Source organism: Rhinoderma darwinii, chromosome 3 (genome assembly GCF_050947455.1).
Source record: "Rhinoderma darwinii isolate aRhiDar2 chromosome 3, aRhiDar2.hap1, whole genome shotgun sequence".
Taxonomy (NCBI): Eukaryota; Metazoa; Chordata; class Amphibia; order Anura; family Rhinodermatidae; genus Rhinoderma; species Rhinoderma darwinii.
In genome coordinates this window covers 317,086,128-317,100,532 of record NC_134689.1, presented here as the reverse complement: position 1 = coordinate 317,100,532, position 14,405 = coordinate 317,086,128, and the positions used below count along the sequence as shown (strand labels likewise).

The 14,405-nt window shown below is 37.0% G+C and overlaps 1 protein-coding gene and 1 long non-coding RNA gene across 5 annotated transcripts in view; one reads left to right on the top strand and one right to left on the bottom strand.

Moving 5' to 3' along the window:
- Positions 1-375: 375 nt before the first annotated feature.
- NR2F2 (nuclear receptor subfamily 2 group F member 2) lies at positions 376-12,987 on the bottom strand. Of its 3 annotated transcripts, none has more exons than XM_075858230.1 (3): positions 12,620-12,987; positions 5,866-6,393; positions 376-3,089 (listed from the first exon to the last, which is right to left on the bottom strand). In XM_075858230.1, exons 1-3 carry the CDS (start codon positions 12,660-12,662, stop codon positions 2,815-2,817), a joined length of 846 nt encoding a protein of 281 aa, XP_075714345.1. In that variant the 5' UTR covers positions 12,663-12,987; the 3' UTR covers positions 376-2,814. The 3 variants fall into 3 exon arrangements, with proteins under 3 accessions (XP_075714345.1, XP_075714343.1, XP_075714344.1); XM_075858228.1 differs by lacking the exon at positions 12,620-12,987 and adding an exon at positions 7,935-9,030 and having other exon boundaries at positions 5,866-6,414; XM_075858229.1 differs by lacking the exon at positions 12,620-12,987 and adding an exon at positions 7,935-9,029.
- The window catches only part of LOC142749782 (uncharacterized), a 52,908-nt gene continuing 48,363 nt past the window's right edge, over positions 9,861-14,405 (top strand). The window contains exon 1 of one of the 2 annotated variants that reach the window (XR_012882455.1): positions 9,861-10,135. This is a non-coding gene — a long non-coding RNA (uncharacterized LOC142749782). Of the gene's footprint in view, positions 10,136-11,827; positions 12,251-14,405 lie in introns of those variants that run through there. The other variant, XR_012882454.1, reaches the window with a different exon arrangement.

The following is a 14,405-nucleotide window of genomic DNA, read 5'->3' as shown; positions in this document are numbered from 1 at the left end:
CACTTATAGTGTTGCCATCTTTAACAGAAATACAGTTAACCCTTACATTCCTGGTACCCTTTATATTGATTTAACCAGGGCAATGCAGCCTTTCAGCAAAGAAGAGGTTAAGATCTCCCAGAACTTGCTCTTAAATCACCACTCCCTTTTGTCCTAGCAAGATCTTTTGTTCCAACTCAGCACGAAAAAGAAAACTTATAGTATAAATAATAAACTTAAACCTAATTCTACATCCACACATACATAGGTTTCCTATGTCACCACCACCACCATCATCATCATCATCATCATCATCATTATCATCATCATCATCATCATCATCATCATAATCAAAGCTAGCAGCATTCTGCGCATACAATAAGGAGAGGGACTAACTTGTTTTCAGTTTGAAATTCATAAATTATAATTTAATACCAATGAGACAATTTACAACACATGGTTTACAACAAGCTAAACACAAAACAACTTCCTGTGATATTTTTTTTTCTTTTTTGTAATACAAAAACTTCATACACTCACAAATGCAATGACTTGCAATAGAGGAACCAAAAAGTAGAGGTCAGTAATACTCTGCAAATGTGCTCAGCGCTCACTCATTTCCTTGTGTTATGTATACAGCTCTATGCATCCATCCAACCTAATGTGTCCTCCTATATTTGTCTACATGTTATTCTAATCAATCCCAATCAGACAGCATATCATGGTCCAGGCGTGCAGTGACAATAAATTAAAAATGACATTGAAATAATGTTAAAATATGGCCATTTTTTTTGTACAAAATATACCCCCATATTAACAAATGACATTAATTTTTGGATGCCTACATATATATTTAACACTTTCTGGTTCTATTATAAAGGCCTAATTCCCTTCAAATTCCCTTCAGAAAACAATGGATGTGTAATAATAATAATAATACTAATACTAAATTGTACATTATTTAGTCTGTACAGGGACCCTCTAGCTAAGTCACCCCAGTGATGCTTCTCTCAACAACGCATACCACAAAATATTATTGAGCAACCAAGAAAAGAAAATTCAGAAATTCCAATAAAAAAAGCAACTGACCTGTATATACAAATGTGCCACTGGCTTGCCCCAAATATCCTGTGCGTGTATACCATATATTTACAAAATAGTCCTCTTATTTCTCATGTTCATAAAATAGATGCAGAAGATTTTTGGATAAGTTTAACAATATAATAAGTTCGCTAAAATACAGGCACTTAGAAGTATTGGCCTAGGAAATCCATTTTTAATGAAATAGTGGATTAGGTTACAAGGAAAGGGTTGTAATAATAATGTCCAGTACCTCTTAAACCATAGATAAACCATTGGTTTAAGCGTTTCCTGCCGAATTAGGCATGCAAATACACTGCAAACATAATAGGGGTGGGGGGATCGGGAGGAAAAGCAAATTAAATTAACCCCTTCTGCAGCCAGACCCCCTATATCATGAAGGGGGTTCATAAAAAAAAAAAAAGAAACACATGGAATATGGATCAGATCATTCTTGTTTTTTTTTGTTTTTAAAAGACACTTGTCACAGCCAAGGAGTTTTCAGATATCAAATAATATTTTAATTTCTGAATACTTTAAATTTTTTTTCTTGAAATATAACACACAAAGACTCGACCAAACAGTTCAGTTATTATAACTTTTACAGTATACAGAAAAAAAGTTGCACTTAAAAAAACAAACAAAAAAAAAACAAAAATGAAAACCTTCAGTTTTTTTTTGTAACACAAAACTGTAAAATCTAGTTACCGAATCAATCACATTATGTATAAGTGCCAACAGTGTTATTTGTCATGCTGATTTCAATTGTATTTTTGTCTCTTTAAAAAAATGGAAATATCAACAATTATAATACAAAGGGATTTTCAAATATACAAACAGTAATATAGGAGCTTCAGAACAGAATGAAGAATACTGTATGGAACATTAATTGTCCTTGTCTAAAGCGCTCCTGTGTCTAAGACACAGAATCCCCTACACTTCAACCCCACAGTTTGTCTTATTTAGGAAAATAAAATAATAATAATTATAATAATATTTAAAAAAAAAATCTGTCTTGTGTAATGAAGAAACGTGGTTCAACTGTGTCAATAATTACAGGACTCAATATTAATTAAATTAGGCTCATCACTCATAAGTGCGCTTCCAACTTAAGTTCTAGTGTCAATGTTTTAAGTTCCATTTTATTTCCTATGATATTTTGTAGACTCTGTTTTAATTCTTACAGAACATATACTTTTAAGGATACAGTTTTTTTTTCTTTTAAGTCAAGAATATATTTATAAAAAAAATAATATTATAGAACAACAGAATAAACTGGTTTGGAACCAGGAAAATACAAAAAAAAAAAAAAAGGAAAAAAAAGGAAATAAAACAGCTATTATACATAGACACAGGACAATTTAGAATTTGGAATAAAAAAAAACTTTCTTTCTGCTAATTTTCTCCACATTTCCATAAATGCACTTTTTTTAGCGATATTTTTAAAGGTTACAAAAAAGACTAGAATTCCCTGTTGATTTTTTCCAGATTTTTTTTCTGTAAAAAAAAAAAAAAAAAAAAAAAGATACGTAGCAAGTTGTTCTGAACGAGACAGGTTTAAATGCATTCTGATAAGAGTTCATCAATAGTCTTTTTATGTTTAGTTTTTTTTTAATTCACAGTCCAATAAATTCTTCCCTCTTCTTTAAGTAAACTTGTAACAGCCTTAGCAGAAGGAATATTAAGCCAACATACCCCAGAGTCTTTTTATTTTTTTAGTTTGCCCTCCATTCCCCCCCATCAATACTTTGTATTTTATTGAATGGACATATAGGGCCAATTGAAACTGCTTCCAGAGAGTAACATATCCCTAATGAGCGTTTCTATAGGGGTTTTACCTACCAAACGGACGAAAAACAATTGCTCTATGACAGATGAGGACACAGTGCGGAGGGAGGGTAGACGGAGTAAGAGTTTGCCAAATCTTGTAGGCTGGTTGGGGTACTGGCTTCTAACATATTCTTCCAATGCACATTGGGACTTCTCCTGCAAACTTTCCACATGAGCTACATCAGACAGACCACAGGCATCTGCAAGAAAGTGTGATAAACAATGTCATTATATCATTAAGAAGACTTGTGGTGGTTGGCTTGGGCTGGCTTGAAGGCCTGTCACAAATTTGTGGAGGTCCCCCCACCTCCACCCCTTGTTCATAGCAATTAACTCATAATAAAAATACAACTATACAATAACACAATGGGGCTGAAATATACGTACATTGCATGATGATGATTCAGCAAAGGCCTACTAATGACTCCATAGCTCCTGCTACACATAAGAGCAACATCTGATGTTCACTCATCAACAATAGAAGTCCTGGACTCTAATATATTCTCCCTTGGAGGACTATATGTTTTTCTTTAGTCTCAGCAAATGTCTTAAGTGGCTCTTTTAAAGATCATCTTGTCAGTATTGGTTGTTCAGAATCAGCCAAGCAAACTCTTATCCTCCTCTCTCTACTAGAGCTGGGCTTAGAGAAGGCCCAGGGAGACTACAGAGGGACTCTGACCATTGAACACAATGCAGAGGGGGTTTAAATCACAAATGCCTCTGTCTAGAGATTGGGTTGCGACCTAACCTGCCATTGGCTTCTAGGAAATTGAGAGTAGCACATGTATATTGTTATTCACACCATTAAAAAGGCATGCAAATTATTTGAATCATGTGGAGGGAAAAGGCTCCAAGATGTATGCTATATTTTAGTGAACCTTACACGAGGTTGCCACATACTGATACACTTCACAGCACCCTCTGACAACTTTTAATCAAGCACACATTATGTATCATATCATAATCTAATATAGTCACAAATTAAACACGATATGATCATTGACAGTATTTTTACACAAGGTCTTTACATTATACACATAAAGTGTGTTTATAGGATGACCATCGAGATAGATCAATACAGAATGACCTAGGAGATATTTCTCTAACCTTCCCTAAGACTACACTTTACTCCTTATGTCCCTATTCCTCCCAGTCATAGTTAAGGGGGAGCTGGGGTGCAAGTTAGGTGGCTGTGAGACTGCAGTATATAATTATTATATTGTAATACACAAATTATTAAAATGCCCAGATTAAATAATAATAATAACAATAATAATAATAATAATATTGTTATTACTATTAATATCAATTTACTAAACATTTAACTGTATACAGGGTGTCACATTAGCATTTCAATTATAGATGAACATTACTTTTTGTTTTAAGATCTGATAACTAAAAAAGATACACATAACTTGTGATCTAATAATTTTGCAGTGAAAGCCTCAGGCGATGAATGTCTGCGAATTCTTATTAAATCAACAGGAAAGATGTGCAAAATATGTGAATGTCTTTACTGTGAGAGAATATAGCACTATATATATATATATATATATATATATATATATATATATATATATATATATATATATATATATATATATATATATATACATAATATATACACAGAGAAATGAATGGCAGATCGCAGTGACAATAAAGTCACTGAGCCGCTTGAATTTGCGTCTTTAAACATGTAATCTGTCCCACAAAGTTTGGCCCCGAGGATTTTAATATTATCAGATATATTACTCCCACAGATTAACCTACAGTAATTAGATTCCATAGTGTATTAATTTATAGTTGTCACGCTAAAAACGAAGTGGTGTTGTGATCATAGTATCAGGAGCAGATTTTAGTTTAAATATCATCATTATTATATATTTATTTTTTATTTTATTTTTGGGAGAAAGGGAAACTTTTCTTTCTGTATGTGTTTTCTTTCCCTGCCCCCACTGCTCGCTGTGGTTAAATAACGTAGCTGCTTCCCTCTTATTTCTACACCAAAATTTGTATTCTGTCTAAAGTTACAGCAGCCGAGCAGTGAAATCCTAACTGCCTGTCTTAACTCGTCCGATTCACAAATACATTTGGAATCCCAATGATTTGGGCCCATGCAGTTAAACAAACAACATATCATGCTGGAAGCTACACTCCATAGAGGAGTACTCAGCCCTGTAGGGTTACCTAGCAAGGAAGTGCTCGATTTCTTCTACTTTTCCCCGGATTATTTAATGATCTTAACTTAGTTTCTATTTTTCATTTCCCCCCGAAATCATCTTAGATTCAGGAAATTGTTTTATTTTTTATTTAATATATTTGATTACTATTGATTTAGCCTGTCGGAGTTGGTGACTATAATATTTATATAATAATAATAATAATAATAATAATAATAATAATAATAATAATAATAATAATAATAATAATATTAATAATAATGGTACTACATTTTCACCACAAGTTGATTCAATTCTTAATAAATAGTTCATTTATCTGGTAATAGTAAAGATAGATAGATAGATAGATAGATAGATAGATAGATAGATAGATAGATAGATAGATAGATAGATAGATAGATAGATAGATAGATAGATAGATAGATAGATAGATAGATAGATAGATAGATAGACATATATAATAGATGCTGAAATATGTGATAATAGACTGACACAGACAAATATTGATAGATAGATAGATAGATAGATAGATAGATAGATAGATAGATAGATAGATAGATAGATAGATAGATAGATAGATAGACATATATAATAGATGCTGAAATATGTGATAATAGACTGACAGACAAATGATAGATGATAGATAGATGATAGATAGATAGATAGATAGATAGATAGATAGATAGATAGATAGATAGATAGATAGATAGATAGATAATAGAAAGATAGATACATATATTGATTGATAGATATCAGATAGATAGATGTATGATAGATATATGATTGTTTTTCTTACCTGAAGTGAAGAGAACTATAGCTTTTAAACAACTATATTCTGCCGAGTCCACATGTAATGCCTTCAGTTTTTCTACTTGCTCTTGGAAGATTCGTATGTGGTCCATAAAGGCCACGACTCTGTCCGCAGACATGGGGGAAGCGTGTAGACCAGCAGCTGCTAGGAGAGGGGCAACATGGAGTGGCATTGAGCACTGTGCAGCGTTCAGCACAAATAACTCACTCCAGGTCAGCCTTAGAAGTGCCACTTGGTCTGTGATCTGCAGGTCTGGGAAGAAGGGGATATTCCGTGCCCACTCCACTGCACTGAAGAGCATCCTAGCTGCCAGTTCACAAATGTTTTCGATGCCCATAATGTTGTTGGGTTGCATGCATTGACTGCCAAATCTAGAGGTCGGGTAGGGTTCTGCTCTCAGGAGAAGGGATATATATCCGGATAGGTAGGAATGGCAGTTGAGAGGGTCTCCATTTGTCAAGGCGAACTGACCATGGGTAGGCTGTGTGGGTGGCATTCTGCCCCTCTGTACGGCTGCAGTGAATAGAGAAGAAACTACAGCAATTAATATCAGTGGGTGTCTTGGTCTCATGCAAAAGTTCTTTTTCCTAGCTCTTAAAATATAAAACTATACATTCTATTCTATTCTATTTTCTCCCCAGATCTGTGCTGTTATTGTGTTTTATGATTAAATGACAACAACTCATAATCTACACCACACATCCCACAATGGCTTAAATATCTCTCCTCTGCTTGCTTAATAATAAAAAAAAAATCTGCTGACTTCCCAAACGTGAAGACATTCAATTTATTCTTCCATATGGGCACATAATGTCCTTATGTTTCCTTCTCCCATCTACACAGATAATATTGCCGGTTCATTTTAATTATAAATATATATATATATATTTTTTAAATACAAAAAAAGCTCCGTTTCGGAAAGGCTTTTGCAGTAGGATTGAAAAAAAACGGCAACATAATTATAATCATATAAAAACACAATAAGAAATATATAATGTGGCTGATGGATGTGCTTGCAGCTTGCAGGCCTCTCTGTGTTTATTGCATTACATTTGCATTCAGAAAGACATAGAACAATGAGGAGTGATGTTTATAAAGTGTTGGGATTTAGAAAGTATTTGTGTTGAGTTTGCAACATGAAGCGAGATGTGCGTGAGATTGTGAGCAGGGTTTTAGCTAAAGCAGCTGGAACACAAAGGAAGAGGCAGGCTGTAACCCCTAGCCTACATAGAAGACAGCCTGCTGAGGCAGCCCTGCACACTATCAGCTCCCTGTCCTTGCCTCATTTTAGATCACAAAAGGTTTTGACTTTCACAAGAGGACACACACACACACACACACACACACACACACACACACACACACACACACACACACACACACACACACACACACACACACACACACACACACACACACACACACACACACACACACACACACACACACACACACACACACACACACACATACACAAATACACATATATTCACACACCACCACCTACAACAACACAACCCATCTGCAAGACCTCCAGGCTATTTCTATTTCTTATGGAAGCAGGAACTCCAATTGTAATTTTTAATGGAGGGGAGAGGGGGAGAGGGAGCATGTGTGTGTGTTACAAGACCCAGCTCCAAACTGTCCTTCTGATCTTAATCAGTTTTAACTCCTGTGCAGAATGACATTCTAGGTCACAGGGGCCAGGGAGATTATTCCATGGAGATGGAGTTTGGTGTTGGGAAGAATATAGTCTGCATTTTATATTAACCCTTCATAAAGCATGCCAAACATAAATGTTTTTCTAAATAAATAACTATATTCTAAATATAAAAAATTCATAATAACAGGAATAATAGTAACAACAATTATCATTATTGATAATAATAATAATAACAACAACACAAGGATGGCAATGAAGGGGTACAGAAAAACAAGCAAACTCACAGACCTGGCAATGCATGGGAAAGTTACAACAGTGATTAATAGTGGTGGTGGTGGTGTTGGGGAATAATACAGAACAATAGACTGTAAAACAAATGAAATCCCAATACCTTCCCGTCTCATGCCAACTTTGAGACATTTTTTGAGCCGACAGTATTGACACTGATTGCGGTGGTGCTGGTCTATAGGGCAGTTCCTGTTGGCACGACATGTGTAACTCAGATTCCTCCTTACACTTCTCTTGAAGAAGCTCTTGCAGCCTTCACAGGTGAACTGGCCGTAGTGTTTGCCACTAGACTTGTCCCCACACACCACACACTCAATATGTTGCTGTTGTTGTTGCTGCTTTTCCCCTTGGTTTTGGCTGGGCTGGCTGGAGGGGTTGGATTGAGCAGGGGTAGAAGAGGGCACTCCTTGCCCTGGTGTCTGTGGGGTGTGTGGTGCCCCTGCTGGCCCTTGCCCTGGAGGTGGCTGTGAAGGTTGAGTTCCTGGCACATCGTCCTGAGGGTCTCTCCAAGCACCCACTACCATTGCCATATCTATGGGAAACCTCTTCCAAACTGCTGCTTCCCCTATTCTTCTTATGGTGCTTGTAGGATCAGATCAGGCAGCTTTAATATATGAATAAAGGGGGTGGGGGGTGGGGGTCTCAGGGAAATAAAGAAGAAGGAGCAGCAAACAATCAGATGAGCAGCAGCAGCAGCAGGGTGGGTGCACTAGTGGTCTGGAGAAGACTTGGAGGTGTCTCTGTGAAGCTGAGCTGCAGACTTAGTGCTGGGGGCCAGGTCCTGGGAAGATCACAGTCAGCCATTCAGGAAAGCCATGAAGGGTTAAGGATTATTACAGAGGGGGAGACCTGCTCTTCTGCTTCTTCTCCTCCAGCTCTGGCAGCAGCAGCCAGTAGGGGAGTCTCTCCAGCAGGACTTGCTCAGATCCCTTCTTCTTCTTGTTCTTGTTCTTCCTTCTCTGAGCATGTACAAGAGTCCACTCTCCTCCAGCAGCAGCAGCAAATAATAATAATAATGCAGAGAGAAGCAGTTCACAGGCTGCAGGACATCCTTCATGCACAAGAATAAACCCTCAAATAGGAGCCTGCAATCAAAGTGATCAAATATGCTAAAGAGAGAGCGAGAGGGGGGGTAGGAAGTGACTGCGATTTGTAGGAAAGGGCTGGCAGAGTGCTGTCTCTCCGATCAGCTCACTGAGCTCTCTATATAGTGAACTTTGACACCACTGCTGCAACTTAGCACGCGTTACCATGGAGACGCCGCTCCTTATAAGGCGAGAGATTGTGTTTAACTGGTCAGGGCTAGCAAACCCTCCCCTTGCACTCTATTGGTCAGGGCTAGCCTAGTGGTAAAGGGTGCCCGCTATTCTGTACTGCCCGGTCCTAAAGACCGTCGGATCTATCAGTCACTCACTGTTCTGCACTCAATACAGACACAATAAGGTTGGGGAGGGTGACAATATGAATCTACTAAAAAGGACAAGAAATAAAATAGGGAAAAAATAAAAATATATATTCGTGGTATTGATTGGATCCATTCTGAATTTCTACATGTCTGTATGTATATATATATATATATATATATATATATATATATATATATATATATATATATATATATATATATATATATATATATATACACACACACACACACATACATTCTTATGTTACTATATTACTGATGCTTTAATAAAGTACATCTAGTATTTAGTCTGGTTTTTTTTTATAATTAGCTCAGTTATAATGAAAAAGAGATTAGCTGCAAGTGACTGGTACAGAGATATCTACACTTACTTGGACTATATGCAACATAGTTGATGTGTGAAGATAACACACACAAACACACACACATATATATATACACAGACACAGACACACACACACACACACACACACACATATACACACACACACACACACACACACACACACACATATATATATATATATATACATATATATATATATATACATACATACACACACACACACACACACACACACACACACACACACACACACATATTTACATACACCTTTGCATGCATTGACCAGACTGTAGGGGCTACAGCAGCATCTTGGACAAATCTGAAGAACAGCAGGATGGAGGAGCAGGCAGAGCTTTCACATGGGAGGTGATAGAGGTTCAGATGGACAATACTACTGTGTTAAAGAATGATGGTCGTGGCTGTTTGATCACTTGACCATCAGAATCTCAATAGCTGGGACTATTATTTACTACCTTCCGTGTCAGCCAGGGCTGCAGATCCTTGTTGGGTTAAGCCTAAATGCACGTACAAGGTAAAGTGTTATTATTTTGTGGATATATCTATTATTTTACAGCTGCAAAATGTTATATTCCCTGCTACTTGCCAGCAGTCATTATGGAACTGTTGAAATAAAGTATTCCCTTATCCACATTTTAGTCTCCTCGGTTCCAATTTTCTATGGAGCTAACCTCATACAAAGATAATATAGTATAATAGGAACTAAACTACTTAAATATTGAATGTAAACACCAATGCATAATTATCTATCATCTATCTATCTATCTATCTATCTATCTATCTATCTATCTATCTATCTATCTATCTATCTATCTATCTATCTATCTATCTATCTATCTATCTATCTATCTATCTATCTATCTATCCATCCATCTCTCTATCTCTTACTATAGGCAAATCGCCCAATATATTATTGTACTAGAACTTTCAATAACGTAAAAGGGCACCATGGTATACAACAATTCACATAATATGAACAAAACACACACACACACACACACACACACACACACACACACACACACACACACACACACACACACACACACACACACACACACACACACACACACACACACACACACACACACACACACACACACACACCATACACACACACACACACACACACACACACACACACACACACACACACACACACACACACACACACACACACACCATACAAATTAGTACAATGATACATTTCCTTTTAATGTATGGTACATATGTGGAGACTGCATTCACTTGCTATGAGGGTGACAGATGATGTGAAGACCTAATGCTGGAATGTTTCCACATTTTTCCTAGAATAATACAATCTGGAACTTCCATTGAAATAACCCTTTCGCCCCACTCCCCATAAGTATCTCCTAAGAGAGGTATTAAAATCCTTATGTAACATAAAGAAGAAAATATGTCTTGAAAACACTAGATCTTTCTGCTTGTAAAAGATTAAATACAATAATATCATAGGCGTTATTTGCTGCTATGATAAGATACAGATGGGGAAGCTCAGCAATACTGCACTTATAATTCGACCTCACGATAATATTAATATTATAGTTAGACAATAGATGTATAGTCCATGTCTTACTATTGGCCTCATATAAGGGTCAGTGTGGCCAATGCGATGTCCAGTTGTAAATCAGTAGTAGATTAAGGCTAGATTTAACTGTTTTAGGCCATACAATAGATCCCAGTATTGTGCGCCATGTGTCCTGCCTGCATATTGCACTTACATTTGTCATATGTCACATAATGCCACACTTCAGTGTTGAAATTACATTGTGTTATATAATAATTTATTATTAGTAATCTATATAGTCAAAGTATACCAATGTGATAATGGTGATGATGATGATGATCATCATCATCATCATCATCATCTAAGAATGTCATGTAAGGGTTAAGGCTGGATATGCTGCTTTTTATTTAGCAGGCTCATCTGACCTTAGTAAATGATGAAACACAGGACTAGTAACCCGTAACGACTGGGAGAAACCAGCATTATTTCAGTTTCCCTGGCTTGTGTTGAAGTGTAGTGTGTTGTGTTTCACAAGCATCACACTGAAGTCTTGTGAATGGGGTGAGCAAGTCTCATTGTGTTGCTCTGAACTTAGAAGTCAATGCAATTTTTAACCACTGGCTTGTGGTACTTTGAGAATCACCAGGGGCTGTCAGAGTTAGGTCCTCTGAAAAATGTACAGTGCTAAATTAGAGCATATGCTGTGAGGTGAAGAAAAAAATGCTTAAGATTGGAGCAAGTACAGTATCTGTCTGCCCCCTAGTGTAAGGCTTTCATGTGCTGGAAACTCACAGTACACTGAAAAAGATGGGATCTTAAAGGGAAACGACTTTTGGCTCGTTGCAAAAAAGAAACTTCTGTACATATTAATCTGATTAGCATCTGAGGATTTATAATTAATTGGCTTGGACATAGCTGGAGAGCTGGGTAAAGTTTGTGCCTCTGCATCATGTAAGCCAGTGGTGAGTGGATGGATATAGGGGGCTGATGCAGTGTGCTGTCTCATTGATGGACCGTGTGTGCCTGATCAGACCATTCTATTCAGTCTGCACTGAGGAAAACTCTCCCTGCTGCCTTCAGCAGTCTCCCTAGGACACATCGGTGAGTACACTGCCTTTTCCTTTCTATCTGTAGCTACGTTATATCCTGATCATAGATCGGGGCTTCCCCCCTTGATATAGCCGAGCAAAATAACCCTCCAGCAGGGGAAAATCCTCCCATATTTCCGTATATTCTGCTGTAGATTGGACACAGAGGCAATGCCTGCGACCATTGAGTGCTTTTACCTCCATAGAGTAATGCTATGATTTTCAGAATCCTACATTAAATGCAAACACACAGCATTTTACCACTCAGCACAGACCCAAATAAGCACAGTCAGCATATGAACCAGGTTAAGAGATAGTTAAAGAGATAGAGCATCTTATGCCCAGAACACAAGAGAAAGCATATGAAATAAAATAGACCTACCAAAAACGTATTTTCCTTGCTCTGCGTCCCAAATGGCTTGCATCTTCTTCCTATAACTGCAAATCCCCTTTATACCGTGGCAGGTGAAATGAGTCCCTTTTGCACGTTATAAGAATTCCTTGCAAAAGAAAAAATACAATGTCTCCCTTACTGTGTTTATTTTAGGCGATTGAATAAACTGATTAGAAAGTAGGCAAAAGCCTAGAGGGTGCAGGGAGAAAGGTGAATGGGATATCCTCTGCTTGGAGGGAAGTACTATTTGGCTTGCAGGCTTTGGGAGAAGAAAAAAACTTGACACTATAACTTTAAATGTAGTGAGTTTGAGAGAGCTAGCACACAGCTTGTCAGGAATGTGAGCCTCGCCTTTAAGAAAATCCCCATACCCAAGGTATAGCAGCCCACAGTGATCTCTCCTCTCATCTCTTTCCTTAGAAGGAATAGAGAGCATTGCTACACCTTCCAGTTTGGGGCAGGGATAGATGAGACTTAAAACTAGAACCCAATTGGAAAAACATCTTTAAGTTAATGATTTTTCCCTCTGTGTCTTTTCTTTTAAGATCTGTAATTGCTAATAATAATAATAATAATAATAATAATAATAAAAATCACACACACACACACACACACACACACACACACACACACACACACACACACACACACACACACACACACACACACACACACACACACACACACACACACACACACACACACACACACACACACACACACACACACACTCCAGCCTTTTAGCATTTAATCGTGGGTTACATGATAGTTTCACAACTTTATCTGTTTAGTTCCCATCTTTGAACACTCCTTCACTATCCCCACATCATTCTTACAACAATCCCTCATTTCACTTTAATAACTGCACTGTCATCTGATGTATTAGATTTTAAGGACAGTATATTTTAGCTTGGCACATGTAATATTCATTATATACTCACCAAACTAATGAATGGATCATTAATATATTACAGATGTAATAAGTTAGACACTGGCAGCCTGGCACAATTTAATCTAATGGATTCTTTTTTTTTTTTTCTACTGTTCCAAAGACTGATGCTAAAAGGAAGAGCTTTTATTTTAAGGTTCGGAGTATGTCATATTTGACAAATTAAACAAACGCTCTTTCATTGTCACTTGTCCTTGGCTTTAACAGAAATTAACTTAAGCACAGCACAGCACTGAATGCTAATTACATATTTACAGCCTAATGGAAATTACAAAGGATTTTGCCACCTCCAATAATACTAAAAACTATGAAGACGCTGTAATTATAGACTTTAAGGTGGGGAAAATAATAACTGACTATCAGATCCCTTAACTTGGCATTAATACTATGAAGAAACACATTATTGCTAGGAATCAATTGCTGTCAGCATAATCAGTTCATGCTGAATGTATGAGACAGCCCTTTAGAGGTAAGAGTGTTTTTTCTTCTTTTTTTGCCACCTAAAGCCTGGCATGTCTAGTGACAACAATTAAAGGGTGGCACTGATGACAGGCAGGAATTGTCCTTTGAAATCTATAGGTTATTGGTGGAGCAAAGTTTATCAGTCCATGCCCTGGGAATATATAAGGTCTCAATGTGTGATGTCAGTGATTACTTGCAGCCATTCAGCCTATGACGAGGCAGTAGTGCATGCTGGGTAGTTATGTTGAAAAATGTGATGATTGAAGATCGGTTTAAGATTTTTTTTAATCCTTTTTAAACTGTGCTATAGGATTCCACACATGACCACAAGAGCTTTTATTTATACCATAGGGAGTTCATTGG